The sequence below is a fragment of the Thalassophryne amazonica genome, chromosome 17 (genome assembly GCF_902500255.1).
Source record: "Thalassophryne amazonica chromosome 17, fThaAma1.1, whole genome shotgun sequence".
Taxonomy (NCBI): domain Eukaryota; kingdom Metazoa; phylum Chordata; class Actinopteri; order Batrachoidiformes; family Batrachoididae; genus Thalassophryne; species Thalassophryne amazonica.
The window spans coordinates 26024300-26043921 of record NC_047119.1 but is presented as its reverse complement, the minus strand read 5'-3'; the positions used below and the strand labels follow the sequence as shown (position 1 = coordinate 26043921).

At 42.4% G+C, this 19622-nt stretch overlaps 1 protein-coding gene across 7 annotated transcripts in view; it reads left to right on the top strand.

Moving 5' to 3' along the window:
* rgs3a (regulator of G protein signaling 3a) overlaps window positions 1-19622 on the top strand; it is a 288184-nt gene that overhangs the window by 249792 nt on the left and 18770 nt on the right. For all 7 annotated transcript variants that reach the window (XM_034192752.1, XM_034192750.1, XM_034192751.1 and 4 more), the window contains one exon: window positions 7445-7515. In XM_034192752.1, the coding sequence (XP_034048643.1) occupies window positions 7445-7515 (71 nt within the window). The remainder of the gene's footprint in view (window positions 1-7444; window positions 7516-19622) is intronic.

Here is a 19622-nt window from a genome sequence, read left to right as displayed (position 1 = left end):
ATCTTATCATTTATACAGTAACAATCATTGCTGTTTAATTTTCAGAGGAAGTAATGGCAGACAAAGGACGAAGTAAAATTAAAATGTAAAAATAATCAAATTAATAGATCTCGAATAATATAAAAAAATTAATAAAAACATTTCCAGCCTGAGTGAGGTGCGATCTCTCTGACAGTAATGAGTCAGGGTACTCTAACGTATTGTAACAGTTTATGCAGGTTCCCCTCAACATGGGATTTTCTTATTGTTCTTAATAAATAAATACAACGATCACGTCCATTGCCTTCCACAAGTAGGTTGGAGTTCCTGGAATGATGCGTTTGGTTTATATTGAACTGCTGCAGAGTATGTTTACTGTTTCACATATATTGTTGTGGTAATAAATCCAGCATCTGTTTTGAAGAACTGAAAGATCTGGGATCACCGCAGAATGTCAACAGTACCAACCGATGTCAATCGATGTATTAAATTGACTATTTATCTTGGCTAATTCTGGATTAAAGGTATAGGATGATTAAGCTTTTTAAGATTTATGTCATAAAAAGGATTTTCTTTGGCACCACTATAAATTTATTTATTTGCCTTTAATGAGGAGATTCATAATATTATATTACCAAGACAATCAAAACGTTGCCGAGAAAAAAATTAATAAAAGTACCCTTGAAGGGTACATTTTCAAAGGAATAGACGGCCTTGAGCTACTTACGCCAGCGACATAGAGACCAATACAGTCGATGACAGTGATGTCATAGATCACGTGGGGTTTTCCCCAGGCTTGCACAGGGGATTCTGGGAAGGACACGGTGGCAGCCAATCAGAGTAGAGAGGCACTATGACATCACTGGCTAGTCTCTCTCTGACTGCTAATCTAACATGGCGGAAAACACTCCAAAACCTCTGCATTTCTGTATGAATCGAACATGTTTCTCATATGTTATGTAAAAGTTAGCAAGAAATAAACACTTCAAAAACTAAAAATACTGTTCTAGTAACCTGGTAACACTTCTTAAGGGATTTACAATACATCCCACGGATGTCAGCATGCACGCTACATGCGCGCACATCACCAGTGGTCAAAGGTAACTTCCGTTCTTTTCAAAAGCTTATGCATCCGGATACGCACGCCGTCCTGCAGACGCCATTAAAAAGAAAATAAATTATTTGTTATGGAATCCCCTCCCCCCAAATAAATATGTTCTCTTTATTAAAATTTTGTCAGTTTAGTGAAATTTGGGTGGCTTTATACCTTTAATGTAAGTATGTACACATTTAAATATGCAGCTGTGGTTTAAGATATGCTAACTGCCCCCCACACATACATACACAAACAAAAAATCCAAAATAAAGAGAGTGAATGACAAACAAATTTGTGTGAGCAGAATGTAATGGAGCTAGTGTACACAGAACCATTGGATGAAAGGGGCCACCGAACAGCTGCGTAACCACACTTTCTGAAACAGTTGCCCAGCTGGTGGTCATTTATTCAAGAAATAATGACATATTGGAGCATCTGTGACATGTATGAACTCCATGGCTAGAAAAACCACAAATATGCATCGCCTTTGTAAAAGATCAACATTTATTAGTATCCCAAATATGTCACACACAGACAGATGGGATAAGGAACCAGATTGATGACTACAGTTTCTACATCAAGATAAATACAGCAAACTTTTTTTAAATAATCCTGTACAAATGCATAAAAAACGTGAGTTGAAATTTACAAAATTAGACTCACCTGTTCAGTGTAACTGAATAATTGGTGTTTTATATACATTGTGTAATGCAAATTTGGCAACACTGCTAATGAAAATTCACATTCCTTATTAACTTTAAGCAGCTTTCACACCTGTCAGACTTTGGTGTTGATTGCTCCCAAGTGGCAACTTGGCACACAATTCATGCATAAGTCAGGGGGGAACTTGGCATACTATTCAGGATAGCTCAGCACAAGTCAGGAAAGATCAGATAATCTCGTACTTATTTTGAACATGTTCTAAACTCTTATCTTCTGATACATTTCCAATAACACGGGGTAACTTATCCAGACCTATCCAGAGTCTGGTGTCGCAGACCGAACGGTCCCCCTAAAAATCAATCCCCCTGATGACGCTGTTCACAGATTATTACCTCGTTTCTGCTTCAAACTGCACTCCAGTCATCATCTACCTCAGCAACAGATATCTGAAGCTTTTGTACAACAATCATTTCCACATAAATTCAGCATTATTTCATCAGAAAAGACAGAGGAAGCGATCAGAGCGCAGCGGCTAAACAAGCTGCTAGCTGATGCGTCCACTGCGCGTCGAACATTTCAAAGCGTCACGGATTTTTGCCTCGTTTCTGCTTAAAACAACCTTGTTTCTGCTTAAAACTGACTTTAGAATGATTTAAGAGGTTTTACCTTTATCATCTGTTGGTTAATAATCCCATTAATCCATTTGATTGCTTTGGGTGAAGAGATTCCATCTCAGACGAGCTGCTGTGGTCCGAAATGACGCATGCGCAGATGCAAAAGGCGGACCGATTTTTCATCTGCGACACCAGTATTGACAGCAGGTGGTAGGAGTAGGTGATAATCTGGTATTAGCTGGGAAGCGGTAGGACTAGTTGTAAATCTGACAGCAGGTGGTAGGAGAAGGTGATAATCTGGTATTAGCTGGGAAGCGGTAGGACTAGTTGTAAATCTGACAGCAGGTGGTAGGAGAAGGTGATAATCTGGTATTAAATGGGAAGCGGTAGGACTAGTTGTAAATCTGACAGCAGGTGGTAGGAGTAGGTGATAATCTGGTATTAGATGGGAAGCGGTAGGACTAGTTGTAAATCTGACAGCAGGTGGTAGGAGAAGGTGATAATCTGGTATTAGATGGGAAGCGGTAGGACTAGTTGTAAATCTGACAGCAGGTGGTAGGAGAAGGTGATAATCTGGTATTAGATGGGAAGCGGTAGGACTAGTTGTAAATCTGACAGCAGGTGGTAGGAGAAGGTGATAATCTGGTATTAGATGGGAAGCGGTAGGACTAGTAAATCTGACAGCAGGTGGTAGGAGAAGGTGATAATCTGGTATTAGATGGGAAGCGGTAGGACTAGTTGTAAATCTGACAGCAGGTGGTAGGAGAAGGTGATAATCTGGTATTAGATGGGAAGCGGTAGGACTAGTAAATCTGACAGCAGGTGGTAGGAGAAGGTGATAATCTGATATTAGATGGGAAGTGGTAGGACTAGTTGTAAATCTGACAGCAGGTGGTAGGGGGTGGAGTAGGTGGTAACCTGACAAACGTACAAAGCAACTCAGAGATGTGATGCATGAGAATTGTTCCATAATGCGTTGACACTTGGGAAATGCTACCGGAAGCAGCCGTCTCCTGAGCTTGGCTGAATAATGGGAGAGTCAGATGTAGTTCAGAATGCAAATACACGCAAACGTGCAGACAATGCGCCTTTTATGTCTGCTTTCATTATGTTCTTTGAGTAAAGAATGAGTCAATATCCTGTGTGTGGGTCACCAAGTGTAATTCAGATGCTATGGAATACTGTGTGCTTGTGTACACATTTACTGTCACGCACTCATGCTCCCTGCACCACAACCGCAAGTCTATTCTACCTCCAAATTTCCTTTAACTAACAAAAGAATTTAGAGAAGTTTTCCTGTGACGTAGAGAGAAACAATTTGTTTGAACAGTTATGCAATTAAACATCAAACAAAACTTTAGGAACACAAAGATGTCAAGAATGTTCTCCCAAAGCTTCTGATTTCTATCTGCATGATGAATGAACAAATAATTAAACAGTTAGAATCCTTTTTGCTGCCCTCCCAATCGTACCCACGAAGGCTTAACTCCAGTGTTGCTCCAAGTAAGGATTAGATTGCTATGACTGATATCCACTGAAGCGCACCCTCTGAGGTCAGTTGTTGGATCTCCATATTTATTTAATACCTGTTTGTATTTGTAACCTCATTTTTAGCTGGCTGATAGACTGCATTCCTACAGCATTAACAAACATCAAGAGCTGCCACACAAGAATTTAGGGATCATCTTCTTCCTTGGAGATACATTAGTAGCCATAAAGATGAGAGCAGCCTGGAAGTGAACCAACATTCTTTCAGCTAATTTATGACCTTAGCTACAGTGTTTTCGGTGTCAGAAATTAGTCCATGAGCCAGTCATGAATTTTGACCTAATCGGTACCACTTAAGGGAATGAAATGACACTTAGAATCCAATCTCAGTGTATCATGGCCTACACAAAAATGTATGACAGCCATCCCAGGGTGGTAGCTATAGCCAGGTAGGGGTCAATGGAGAATTACACAGAGGTCAAACTTTAAAAATACTCCAGTCATGTTGAAAACTGTATCACATTATTTGTCTGATCATAACAATTCCAAAAAGGTACAGTTTGAACTATATATGACGGAATGTTCTGGAGTTATGGGGTAAAAACAACAAAAATGATGACAAAGGTCAATTTCAGTTTGTACAGGGGTCAAAAGTTAACGTCACTCCAATTTCAGCAAAAAATGATGCAATCAACCAACCAATTGTCTAAACACTTTGGAGCTCTGTAGGCAGGGCTGGTGGCCAAGTGGCTAATGCGCTTGACTTCAGTGTGGAAGGTTCCTGGTTCAAACCTCACCCCTCCATGTAATGTGGAGCTGCATCATGAAAGGTGTCCAGTGTAAAACTTGTGCCAATTCAACATGCAGGTCCACCTCAGATCTGCTGTGATGACCCTGAGTGAAAAACAAAGGAGCAGCCGAAGGGACTTAACGCCACCTTTCGCTTGGTTTGGATGTAAAAACCCTCAAAGTGAAACTGAGTTGTTTTATTGCAGTGGTGCACAGTACCAAAACTTTCACCTACTCACACTTCAGCCTTACAGCCTTACAGCCTTATTTTGAAATAAAAGAAATAGCACAATTTAAAAAAAATGGGAGTAATAAAAAAAGAAGGAAACTGCTGAAGCAAACCAGCAGGGGTTGAGAGGTGGTGGAGCAGGTAAGTAGAAAAGGCCCAAAATTCCTTTCTTCACCTTTGGGTTTTCAAATTGTTTCATGATTTGGAATTGTTTTGGCCAAGAATGTCTCTGAGTTATCTTTAGAAAACCCTTATTACAGTGGCCTTGTTGGAAGAACTTGAAGTTTTTTTTGGAACAGTTTTATCCTATTCTGTGAAGAAAGAGCAACAGTGTGGTTTTCTCATCCTCTAACACGTCATATTATTCTCTCTTGTGTTTGGTTGCCATGTGTGTCTATGAATGGTGTTAAACTTACTGTAGCGTAGATTCTTATGTGTTCGCCCCAATGTTGTCTGTTCACATACATCCACACATTGTGTGTGTGTGTGTGTGTGTATATGTGAATACACATATTTCTGTTACAGACTGTAGCTGTGTTAAAAGTGCATCAAGCAGCAGAGTGTGCGATTTCTCACCACATTCAGTTAAGCATGTCAGCAGGCTATACACATAAACACACACACACACACACACACACACACACACACACACACACACACACACGGTTATTTTTATGAAGGAGGGTTTCAAAAAATACTTCACTGGTCAACGCCAGACAGTGCGTGAATCGGTCGACCCAGGTGCCAATGAATACCTGGGCCTTCTCAACCATTGTTGTGGCCTTCAACTGTGGATCTTGGAGCCCTGAAACTCACCACAAGAGTCCGCCCAGTCTCGAACGTCCTTCTTGAGCCCATGTCAGATGAACTTGGCTGCCACCAGCTTTTGTGATGGTTTCCTCCCCGGGTGTGAAAGGCTGTGCACAGCATCAAAAACACACAACTTCCATGTGGCGGGGACAAAGGACCATGGCTGTCCTGTGGAGATGTGACAGAGCAGCCTGATGCCGCCCTCACCAAAAGCTATATCTGTCAACTGTAGTCCAGTGGCCACAGACCTGAGTGACTGATGGTGGTCTGATCAGCCGTCAAGAGGGTCTAGTCCAGGCCGAGGTGGACAGTGGCTGCAAAAGCTTGAGAGAGGCACTCCATGACAAAGTTCCTATAGCCTACAACATGCTGTATGTCTGTGGTGAACTCTGAGATATAGGAGAGCTGTCACCGTTGGCAGGCGGACAAGGGTTCAGACACTGAAAAAGTCAGCAGTTACTTGATACTTGATATATAAAGTTTTAAACCTTTGGTCCTGGGGTCTGGCGACATGGCATGGACAGTTCTTTGGACACAAGTCAAGCCTGGGAACATCTGATAGGGCCACATGTTGCCATATCCACCACACCAAGGAGCCTTCTTTGCTTCACGATGACAAGCACCTCCAACCTCATGTCTCATAAGTTACCATCTGTCTGCCACTGCCAGATGAAATGTGGATGTTCCCTTGGCCTTCTCCAGCCACTAGGGTCCTCATCTTTGAGGCATCTTTGCACTGGGTTGTTCCCAGAGAAATGTGCCACATGGCCAAAATGTTGTAGCTGATGTTCTTTCATCGTGCAAGTGCTACTCCAGTGACTTAACGTGACAACTTGATGTCTGTTAACATCACTGAAGCAAATTTTTATCTTGCAGGCATTGGAAAAACTGTTACCTTAATCTGCATCTCTAAGCCAACGTCAAACTTGTCCAGTGTTTTTGTGAGGTGACTTTGTGTACCAAGTTTCACCGTGATACACAATGTCTTTGTCAATATATTAAATACTTAATGTTACAGAGACTTGGCACCCTGGTAACCACAATTAGAATAGAAATGCATCCAAGATCGATTGAAAAGTGCCCAGATGGATTTGAGCAGATCGTAGACCAGCTCTGCCTTCAGTGGAAACTGAGTCACCACAACATAAGAAAACAGGTGTTAAACTTAATTCATGCTAAAGACAATGTTCTCCCGAGTATCTTTGCCACCAATTAACTGGCCCATATGCATGAGAGTTTGACACGCATAAGATGTTAGAGTGAAACTCTGTAGACTGAAACTGAAGCTCTCTCTCCCAAAAAAAAAAAACAGAACACACACCATGCATTACCAGCTGTGGTCAGTATCTAGCGCAGATGTGTGTTCCTGTAACACAATGGGTCATTATTCTGTGCTTGTACACAATGGGGCAGCTTCAGGCCATCAGATTACTGGAGGTTGACCCCCTCCACCCTTAAGCAACTTCCCATTTTGCAATATCCAATCAAAATGAGGGGTTGGCAAAAAATGTAATGCAAAACCAATTTTTGGCTCAACAGTTGATTCCCAGGCAGTGTTTGGGGCCGATAAAATCAACAGGGTCGTTGCTTTATGCAAAAAGTCTGTTAAGGACACAAAGCTGATTTAAACCGAGGCATTGTACTGTGGGTTAATCATTGGAGTGGTCCGTACTGAGGATTTACAGTAGCCTGATAGGTGGTCAGTGCAGTTATTCTGGCCGTCTTCTGTGTGGAGGCTGGATGATGCAGTGTGTGCTCTCCTTCCTCTCCCCTCAGATGAGTGCCGGGTCCCACTGTAGCTGCAAGGTTGGCCCTGACGGGATTAAAAAGAAGAAATCCAAGAACCTGTGAGTACCTGTTACCAGACGCAATCACAGTTGTGTTTTGTTTGCTTTCTGTGACCGTTTTCATTTCTACCACCCGCTGATTTCACTGAGAGGCAAATGTGGATTTCAAATGTCATTTCCGAAAACAATGACATTTAGATTCAAAATGTTTAAGATTAGTCAACATTAAAATGTGAGGAAAGAATTTGTGGCCGTGATTGATTAATCTTTGCTGTCTTTACAGCTGCAGCAAAATTAGCATTAAGTGCTTCTGAGCTCAGTGTGAAGACATCAGCTTTCATTTTAATGCTAATTTCATCTACATATGTATCCAAGACAGGGCCAAATCACTCCCAGCCTTCTGTAATAACAGACATTATTTTAAAGAATGTTAAAAGAACATTGTCTATAGGCCCCCTGACTCTTGCACGACTTTGACTTTGCACGCACTCTGCTGTGCACAAGAATAATGCAAATGTTCAAAATCTCCATCACGCATTAATGACGTGAACTTTAAGTGGACACTGCGCAAACAAGACAGAAACACAGAGTGTGGGTGCGAGTAATTAGAGTGCAGCTCATCTGAACAATTATAATGAGATGTTAAATCTGTCTATCTATAAATGTACTTTTACAGCCTGCACACAAGAAGGAATGAACATGCAACTGTTTTACCAAGCCATTACAATATAAACATGACAAATAATTATCTTTTTAGATGGTTCCAAATGCTTTCTCCACCTCGTTCAGTGTGCATGAGAGAAAAGCTGCTGCTGGAGTGCTCCTCTGTGATTCTGGAAGTGATTAGAGCCATTTTCAACAGTCAACTTGAAGAGAAAATGATTAATCTGCTAAGAAATAGTAAGTCCCTTCGGCTGCTCCCTTGTTTGCACTCGGGGTCGCCACAGCAAATCCAAGGTGGATCTGCATGTTGAATTGGCACAGGTTTTACGCTGGATGCCCTTCCTGATGCAATTCCACATTACATGAAGAAATGTGGCAGGGGTGGGATTTGAACCCGGAGCCTTCTGCAGTGAAACCAAGTGCATTAACAACTTGGCCACCACCCCTGCTGTTAATCTGCTATGAAATAATTATTTTATATACGCAGTGTCCAGCACACAATGCGTGGCATCCAGTGGAACAAAGCACGGCATCCTGCTGGGAACACAGTGGGTGGGATCATGACGATGAAGTGCTTGCAAGTGCGTGGATCAAAGTCGTGCAAGTGTCAGGGCATTTATATACAATCAGATTAATGATAATGTTAGAATATAGCCGCTCCTATGTCACAGAAGTGTAAAACAACCCATTTAAAGTCTAAATTTAGCTTATAGCCACAAAATTTCTACTTGCACAGGAAGAATTATGGGGCATTACTATATTTAACATGAACATCCAACCATATTTAACTGTTAAAGGTAGAAATAAAAATCTGACTTTGCAAAATATGACCCCTTTAAATATCTGTTTGTCAGCGTTTCAAACACACACTATCATATGTGGTGGCAAATGGAGTGCAAATGGTCCATATGTGCATTTGATACACAGATGCATTTTGGCACTGATACGGATCTGCTGAATTGTTGAACATAACATTTGAATGAGTGCTGCTTTATTTCATTGTTATTTTATTAAAAAATATTTGGAAAGTTAGAAGTGAGTTTCTGTTTCATTCTCCCTGTGCTTTCCACTTGCTCAGATGTGAAACCAGCCTTTCATCTGCACAGGGATTTTGTGCAGTGCCAACATGAATATTTGCAATACCTGCACACAGACGTATGTGCAAACATAATTTATGCTAAAGGTAACAATAAAAAGTTCAAGCAAAATACTGAAAGCTGAGCATCATCTGCTTAATTACATGCTAAAATGTTGCGTGGGGTTAGGGGTGTGGTACCAAATGCGTTTGTGTGAGTAGACTGTTTATTCGGGTGTGTTTGTGTGTATTTACGCCTTTGTGAGTCATCAGCTGTTGAGGGAGCTTTATTTGCACGTCTGTTCATGGAGATGAAAGCGCATTCTCACGTCTTGGGGACAATAAAACCCACTCAGCGGCTGTCCTTGGGTCTGGTAGCTGTCTTTTCTTCCACACAAGCTGTGGTTGTGTGTTGTTCACTTAACTGGCTGATTAAGTGATTAAGATTCCACAGCTTTTTCCTCAGACTTCAGCGTGTGCTGCTGCCTGTTTTTCACCCGTCTGTATTTCACTGGTGTTAGTCTCGCTGTTAAATTGACTGCAGCAATATGAATTTTAAACACATATTTCGTTTCAGGCAAAGTTCTTTCATGCCTCTTTTAAAACGGTCTTTGTCTAAAGAGCAGCATCAATGTGCAGTATCTTGGAGGCAGTATTTGTCAAAGCATGAAATTTTCCTCTCATGCTTCCATTTAGCTGTCACGTTGTCTCATGGAGGGATTGGAATCAGTTCTTTAAATAACCAAACATTAGCAGCTCCAGGGGCAGCTCCACTGAAAACTATACACTGCTAGGGGCCTTTACTCTTTGTTTTTGCTCCACCAGGAACCAGGTAGGAACACTGCTGTGATGTACTGTAATAGTGCACGATGTGCAATTAGAGTTGTTAGTTTAGTTCAATCATCTGCTTCTGTTAGGGTTAGCAGATCATTCATCATCATCTCACCCTGTCCTCTGCATCTTCTGTTACACCAACCACCTTCATGCCTTCAATTCAGTTCAGTTTATTTATATAGGACCAAATCACAACAATCACTTCACAAGAGTAAAGGCGCCTTGACTCTGCCGTGCAGGAAAATAAACTTGTTGCAAACTGTGCAAGTGCAAGTGTTCAAAGAAAAATGTGAAATGTTCAAAATCTCTGTCATGCATTAATTATATGAACTTCACGTGAACATTGTGCAAACAATTAAAAACACTGCGTGTGAATGCGAGTGATTGAGATGTTAAATCTATCATAAACATACTTTTACAGCTGCTTATAAGAAGGAATGAACATGCATCTCTTTTACCAAACTATTACAATATAAGCATTACAAATAATGACCTTTTAGACGGTTCCAAATGCATTCTCCACCTCATGAAGCGCGAGAGAGAGAGAGAGAGAGAGAGAGAGAGAGAGAGAGAGAGAGAGAGAGAGAGAGAGAGAGAGAGAGAGAGAGAGAAGGTGCAGCTGGAATGGTTGTCTGTGATTCAAGAAATGATTAGAGGTGTTTTCATCAGCTAAACTCTGAGAGAAAATGATTAATCTGTGATGAAATAATTATTTTATATACGCATTGTCCAGCGGCGCAAAGTGCAGCATCCAGCTGGGAACACAGCGGGTGACATTGTCATGAAAATTCAGTAAGGTATATCTTATATATTATATTCCAGTTCTAAGGTGGAACTATGCCAGTATACAAAGGTATATCTAAATATCTAAAAAGGAAGCGTAAAATAGGAGAGTAGAAAAGAGTAGAGTAGAGCCACTTAGATGCCTGGTCTTGAGAACCAGGGATGGTAGGTTAAAAAGCTTTTTTATCCCATGGGAACTCTCCCTACCCACCCAAGCAGCTCAAGAAAAAGGTATATACGAGGTCTGCGAGAAAAGAAACCGACAGTTTTATTTTTTTTAAAAACTATATGGATTTGAATCATGTGTGATTACATCAGCCAAGCTTGAACCCTCGTGCGCATGCATGAGTTTTTTCACGCCTGTTGGTGATGTCATTCGCCTGTGAGCACGCCTTATGGAAGGAGTGGTCCAGCCCCCTCGTCGGAATTCCTTTGTCTGAGAAGTTGCTGAGAGACTGGCACTGTGCTTGATCAAAATTTTTTCAAAAACTGTAAGGCACATCCGAGTGGACACCATTCGAGAAATTCAGCTGGTTTTCGGTGAAAATTTTAACGGCTGATGAGAGATTTTGGATTGTTTCTATCGCCTTAAGGACTTCCCACGGAGCGGGACGTCGCGCAGCGCTTCGAGGTAACGTCGTCATCCTGTTTCAAGCTGAAAACCTCCAAATTTAAGCCTCTGTTGACCTAGGACGTCGTGAGAGAACAGAGAACTTTCAGAAGAGGTCGGAATCAGCAGTTTATCCGGACATTCCACTGTTAAAGGAGATTTTTTTAATGAAAGACGTGCGGACGGATTGGCGCGTCGGCTCGCAGCCGGCGTGGCGCACCCGCCGCAGGAAAAACACCTCTGTGTTGATAACCATTTGTAAAATCCAGACGGCTTTTGGTGGCTTTCAGTTGAGTGAGTATCTGAAAAATTGTTTAACAGCAGGGCATGTTCCAACTTGTCCTTAAGGCTTCCAACGGAGGTGTTTTTCCTGTGGCGGGCGCGTCAGCCATTAAAATTTTCACCGAAAACCATCTGAATTTCTCGAATGGTGTCCACTCGGATGTGCCTCACAGTTTTTGAAAAAATTTTGATCAAGCACAGCGCCAGTCTCTCAGCAACTTCTCAGACAAAGAAATTCCGACGAGGGGGCTGGACCACTCCTTCCACAAGGCGTGCTCACAGGCGAATGATGTCACCGACAGGCATGAAAAAACTCTCGCATGCCCACGAGGGTTCAAGCTTGGCTGATGTAATCACACGTGATTCAAATCCATATGGTTTTTAAAAAAAATAAGGTCGGATACTTTTCTCACAGACCTCGTATAATATAATAAGTAATAAGACATAAGAAGGATAAGACATCACAGGAGAAGATTGTTATCAAACACAAAGGAACCAACTATTTTGTAAGCTAAGATGAACGTTGCTAAGGCCGGCTAGATTTCTGCGCACTTCATGATGAAGTTTGCAGAAGTGTGGAGCCAAATTGTCTGCCAAATTGCATGCAAGTGTCAAGGCAACTTAAGGTGCCTTGACACTTGCACGACTTTGACCAAGGCACTTGCACGTACATGCTTTGTTCCACTGCCTACCACACATTCTGCACTGGACGCTGCGTATATAAAATAATTACTTCGTAGCGGATTAATCATTTTCTCTGCAAGTTGGCTGCTGAAAACGGCTCTAATCACTTCCTGAATCACAGAATCCAGCTGCGCTGAACGAGCTGGCGAAAGCTCTTGGAGCCATCTAAAAGGGTAATTATTTGTCACGGTTTGGTAAAACAGTTGCATGTTCTTTCCTTCTTGTGTGCAGCTGTAAAACTATGTTTAAGATGGATTTAACATCTCGTTGTAATTGTTCACACCAGCTCCGCTTTGATGCAGTATCCTAACGCAACCACTCGCTCTGTTCACTTCTTCTTCACTCGACTTGACGAGCTGCATGTAGTGTTGGCGAGCAGATCATGCCACGTTGCACGACATTTATGTGTGAACGTTTTTTTTAAACATTTCAGAATTTTCTTAGCACAGTTGCACGTGCTAGCACCCCTCTCATGTTCAGTCTACACCTGTTAAAGACGGGTTTACTCTCCTCTCAGGGCGTGCACGTGCGTGCATCAAAGTTGTGCAAGTGTCAGCCTTACCCCTGTTACCCCTGCACCTTACCCCACCCTCATGAACAAGTACGTATGCAACAGTGAAAGGAAAAACACCTTTAGGTGTTTTTTGAATGTAGAAAGAAACCTCAAGCAGACCACATTCATAATCAAATAAACAGAACACAACAAAGAATTTTCAAACATGCAAAACAGACATGATGGAACAAAGCATCCAGATACTTCTAAAGTCCAGTGGTCATAGTGACCTTCACAAGAGGTAAACTTCATCAACTATATAAAGTCATCTTCACCACCTCTACGCCTTGCAATCTCGTTGTACCGTGGTGATTCTTATTCACAAATATGCAGTCTGTCTTGCTAATACGGACTTTCATCCCCCTTCACCCCTGAGTGCACCTCTTCCTCTCCAGGCTCATCTCAGTGTTTTTAAAATTGAGTCTTGCACATGTTTTGTTTCCATGACAAGAATACGAGGGCTGTCCGTAAAGTATAGGTCCTTTTTATTTTTTTCAAAAACTATATGGATTTCATTCATATGTTTTTACGTCAGACATGCTTGAACCCTCGTGCGCATGCGTGAGTTTTTCCACGCCTGTCGGTGACGTCATTCGCCTGTGAGCACTCCTTGTGGGAGGAGTGGTCCAGCCCCCTCGTCGGATTTTCATTGTCTGAGAAGTTGCTGAGAGACTGGCGCTTTGTTTGATCAAAATTTTTTCTAAACCTGTGAGACACATTGAAGTGGACATGGTTCGAAAAATTAAGCTGGTTTTCAGTGAAAATTTTAACAGCTGATGAGAGATTTTGAGGTGATTCTGTCGCTTTAAGGACTTTTCACGGTGCGAGACGTCGCGCAGCGCTCAGGCAGCGTCATCAGCCTGTTTCAAGCTTAAAACCTCACATTTCAGGCTCTATTGATCCAGGACGTCGTGAGAGAACAGAGAAGTTTCATTAGAAGTCGGTTTCAGCATTTTATCCGGATATTACACTGTTAAAGGAGATTTTTTTAATGAAAGACGTGCGGACGGGTCCGCGCGTCGGGACGCAGCCGACGCGGCGCGGCGGCACAGGAAAAACACCTCCGTGTTGATAACCATTTGTTAAAATCCAGTTGGCTTTTGATGGCTTTCAGTGGAGTGAGTATATGAGAAATTGTTTATCAGCTGGAGATGTTCCAACTTGTCCTTAAGGCTTCCAGCAGACGTGTTTTTCCTGTGACGGAGCGTCGCGGCGGCTGCGAGCCGACGCTGCAATCCGCCCGCACGTCTTTCATTAAAAAAATCTCCTTTAACAGTGGAATATCCGGATAAAATGCTGAAACCGACTTCTTGTGAAACTTCTCTGTTCTCTCACGACGTCCTGGATCAACAGAGCCTGAAATGTGGAGGTTTTAAGCTTGAAACAGGCTGATGACGCCGCCTGAGAGCGCTGCGCGACGTCTCGCACCGTGGGAAGTCCTTAAAGCGACAGAATCACCTCAAAATCTCTCATCAGCTATTAAAATTTTCACTGAAAACCAGCTTAATTTTTCGAACCATGTCCACTTCGATGTGTCTCACAGGTTTAGAAAAAATTTTGATCAAACAAAGCGCCAGTCTCTCAGCAACTTTTCAGACAAAGGAATTCCGACGAGGGGCTGGACGACTCCTCCCACAAGGAGTGCTCACAGGCGAATGACGTCACCGACAGGCGTGGAAAAACTCACGCATGCGCACGAGGGTTCAAGCATGTCTGACGTAAAAACATATGAATGAAATCCATATAGTTTTTGAAAAAAATAAAAAGGACCTATACTTTACGGACAGACCTCATACACAGCTCTCAACAAGCTCAAATATTGACCTAAGATTAATTTGTACAACCAGGACCCTCCCCTTGATCTGGATCCAGTTCTTTGAACCTACCTCTCCAACTAATTTCACTGAAATCTGTCATTTTGAGATACGCTGATTTCAACCAGACAAACGGCATCAAAGAAAAAAAAACAAAAACAAAGCCTCATTTGCTAATAAAGATCTTCAGTTTTGTTTTTGCGAAAATACTCTGAAGTATCCAGACTGCTGTCATATCAAGTGTAGTCTGTAGCATCAAATGATCTTGTCAAACTGTAGATGAACTTTAATTTTACCAGACGTTTGATTTACAGGAGGTCTATTGGAGCATTGATGCTCTGCTGACTCAACCTTTTATGGCAACAGTCATCAGTCTATTATATAACTTTTTCATTGTGTACTCTGTCTGTGTTATTTTGACCTATTTTTCCACAGATTTTATTGTTATAGAAGAGTGACACCAACAAACAGTCACCCCCCCTCCCCCCAGCTCAAACTCAATACAAATGCGATGTTCTGCTACCAAACAAACAAACAAAGAAACACTATGAGCCAGTCAGAAATTAAAATATTTTTTTCCAGATGTTGGAAACAAATATGGCACACATGAGAAGAGCAACAAGTAGAGACCTAAACAGTATCTGACATGGACCAGCCTGTAGCCGGTTATAGTCTCGAGTGAATACTGGTCAGAGTCACATACGAGGTCTATTAGAAAAGTATCCTACCTTTTTTTATTTTTTAAAAAAACTATATGGATTTGATTCATATGTTTTTACGTCAACCAAGCTTGAACCTTCGTGCGCATGCGTGAGTTTTTCCACGCCTGTCGGTGACGTCATTCGCCTGTGAGCACGCCTTGTGGGAGGAGTGGTCCAGCCCCCTCGTCGGATTTTCATTGTCTGAGAAGTTGCTGAGAGACTGGCGCTGTGCTTGATCAAAATTTTTTCAAAAACTGTGAGGCACATCCGAGTGGATACCATTCGACAAATTCAGCTGGTTTTCGGTTAAAATTTTAACGGCTGATGAGAGATTTGGATTGTTTCTATCGCTGTAAGGACTTCCCACGGAGCGGGATGTCGCGCAGCGCTCCGAGGCGACGTCGTCATCCTGTTTCAAGCTGAAAACCTCCAAATTTAAGCCTCTGTTGACCAAGGACGTCGTGAGAGAACAGAGAACTTTCAGAAGAGGTCGGGATCAGCAGTTTATCCGGACATTCCACTGTTAAAGGAGATTTTTTTAACGAAAGACGTGCGGACGGATTGGCGCATTGGCTCGCAGCCGGCGCAGCGCACTCGCCACAGGAAAAACACCTCCGTGTTGATAACCATTTGTAAAATCCAGGCGGTTTTTGGTGGCTTTCAGTTGAGTGAGTATCTGAGAAATTGTTTAACAGCAGGGCATGTTCCAACTTGTCCTTAAGGCTTCCAACGGAGGTGTTTTTCCTGTGGTGGGCGCGTCGCGCCGGCTTTGAGCTGACGCACCAGTCCGTCCGCACGTCTTTCATTAAAAAAATCTCCTTTAACAGTGGAATGTCCGGATAAACTGCTGATCCCGACCTCTTCTGAAAGTTCTCTGTTCTGTCACGACGTCCTGGGTCAACAGAGGCTTAAATTTGGAGGTTTTCAGCTTGAAACAGGATGACGACGTCGCCTCGGAGCGCTGCGCGACGTCCAGCTCCGTGGGAAGTCCTTACAGCGATAGAGACAATCCAAAATCTCTCATCAGCCGTTAAAATTTTCACCAAAAACCAGCTTAATTTGTTGAATGGTGTCTACTCGGATGTGCCTCACAGTTTTGGAAAAAATTTTGATCAAGCACAGCGCCAGTCTCTCAGCAACTTCTCAGACAAAGGAATTCCGACGAGGGGGCTGGACCACTCCTCTCACAAGGCGTGCTCACAAGCAAATGACGTCACCGACAGGCGTGAAAAAACTCTCGCATGCCCACGAGGGTTCAAGCTTGGCTGACGCAATCACACGTGATTCAAATCCATATGGTTTTTTAAAAAAATAATAAGGTCGGATACTTTTCTAATAGACCTTGTAGATCACCTGACTGTACGGTTCAATTCGCCCTATTGACATTTCAAATCCCGCAAAACCTCGGAGAGGTCGCCGCGCTGCGAGATCTCAGTAACATTGAGAACTGCATTGAGACGCTCTGATCACGCTGCACTTTAACCGCTGCACACAGACAACAGCATTAACATCGCAACATAAATCTATTTTTATATTGTGCCTAAAACTCTCATGAATATATTCTCTGGGTTTATAGACGTTATTGCATTTGTTTTATGTAAACATGCGAGAATCACATGCTGTCTCTCCGTTAATTTCAATGGGAGCTGCTGTGAGCTATGCTCGCTTCCTGATCATGTCGTTGTGGGGGAACGTGAAGTTTGCTCTTTAATATCTTAATTATTGTCTTTTACAACACTGTTTGTCCTCTTTGTTCCAGACTAATATATATAATATGTCTGAAATTCGGTTTGCGTTGATTAAATTCCACGCAGATTAAACGTAGCAGACACGGATTATTTGTTATAATTGTTTTAGCATGTTTTCAGGGTATCATGGATGCAGTCTCTTATTAACGTGACGAAAAGCATAAAAAATTACATTTTTGTAGTATAATATTCATTTAAAATTGTCATCATCCATCCACCCATCCATCCATTTTCCTCTGCTTTATCCGGAGTTGGGTCGTGGGGGCAGCAGCTCAAGCAAAGCCGCCCAGACCTCCTGATCCACACACACCTCACCCAGCTCCTCCGGGGGAACCCCAAGGCGTTAGTCCCTCCAGCATGTCCTGCGTCTCCCGATGAGATGTGCCCGGAACACCTCTCCAGCAAGGCGTCCAGGGGGCATCCGGAAAAGATGCCCGAGCCACATCAACTGGCTCCTTTCGACGTGGAGGAGCAGCACCTCGACTCTGAGCTCCTCCGGAGTGACCGAGCTCCTCACCCTATCTCTAAGGGACCACCCAGCCACCCTGCGGAGGAAACTCATCTCGGCCGCCTGTACTCGCGATCTCATTCTTTCAGTCATGAGCCAAATCCCATGACCATAGGTGAGGATCGGAACGTAGATTGATCGGTAAATCGAGACCCTTGCCCCCCTACTCAACTCTCTACCCACCACGACGGTCCGACACAGCGACCGCATCACTGCAGATGTTGCACCGATCCGTCTGTCGATCTCATGCTCCATCTGTCCCTCACTTGTGAACAAGACCCCGAGATACTTAAACTCCTCCACTTGAGGCAAGGACACTCCAATTATCATGTGGATTCTCTATGTTGTTTGACTGCAGCGACTCTCTGGCGCACCAGGGATTATGGGATACGTCAATAGGGCAAATTCTTTGCACAAGAGAAATTTCAGCACATATGTGTTGACTCTAAAACTGCTTGCAATTGCATTTTTATTTGTTTATTCAATTATTTTGCATATTGAATATGTGTAATTTAGGTTTTGATTGAAGATTGAGTTTTGAGCAGGGGTGTTGGCCAAGTGGTTAATGCGCTTGGTTTCAGTTCAGAAGGCTCCGGGTTCAAATCCCACCCCTGCCACATTTCTCCATGTAATGTGGAGTTGGGTCAGGAAGGGCATCTGGCGTAAAACTTCTGCCAATTCAACATGCAGATCCACCTTGGATTTGCTGTGGCAACCTCAAGTGCAAACAAGGGAGCAGCCAAAGGGACTTACTATTGAAGATTGAGTTTTGTCAGAGAAACAGTGGTGTTGATTGTTAAATTTTGGCACCGTGCATTTCACCAGTTGAAGCAATACTGTTTCTTCTTGCAAATAGTTCGATCCTGAATGCCGTTTTACTCTTGGTTTTTTTTTTAGTCATTCATTATTTCAAGATACAACAAGAGCTGGTTCTTTGGACGTCACATTGATCAGCTCCCCTTTGTGTCCCCTCTGTTTTGTATGTTATATGCAGTAGGGAGCACAGCTAACCAAAATGTGAGCCAATCTGATAGCTGAAAGGTAACTGTGAGGAAACTAATCCAATAATCTACTAAATCGCTTAAAAAAAAATAAAAAAAAATTGCCTGGAGCTATTAGTAATTGGTAATTTTATTATATGAATGAATTTATGTGGAGGTGTAGATCTGCAATCATTTGTTTAAGAGGATGACGTAAGCAACTGGCTGCCTGAAAATATCCGTTAGTGTTTCATGCATCCTACAATTCAACATTCCCCATTCAATGCCAGTTTAATGGTTTGTGTTTAACAACAAGAAATTTGGCTACAATATTCTGTCAGAACCCGTCAGACCACCAGGGACCTGATGTATTTTCTGACCGGAAAGCCGTTGAGGAGGTGTAGAGAGTGGAAGAAAAGAAGGGGCTGCTAATACTAGCTAATGCTAGCTAGCTAGCACAACGCTAACAACCTAGCACTGCAGGGCATGCAGCTAAGCACTACGCTAGGAAAGCTTATGAACATATGAAAAATAACTACTACACAAATGTAACCATTAGCAACGAATGCCATTCTCTGAAACTGGGATATTTAGCGATAAAATGTACCCAGCTATGAGTGCAAATGATCCATGAACTCCAACAGGGATTTTAGAGATTACACGTTTTTGACCATTCAACATAACAGCAAAAAAAAAGAAAAAAAGTTAGTAGAACTACATTTATAGAAAGCTAATTCATCTGCTAGTAACTTTCAAAGTTAGCTGAAAAGCTATTGTGCAAATGAAAAAGCTAGCTTTGTTAATCACCAGTTAGCAGATTTGTGGAATTGTGCTTGTCATTGGTTATATAGCAAGGGTTTTGAAGCACTTTGTTACTTTGAATTGTGAGCACAATAATATCTCCAAAAGAGGTTACTGTATGTTTAATTTTA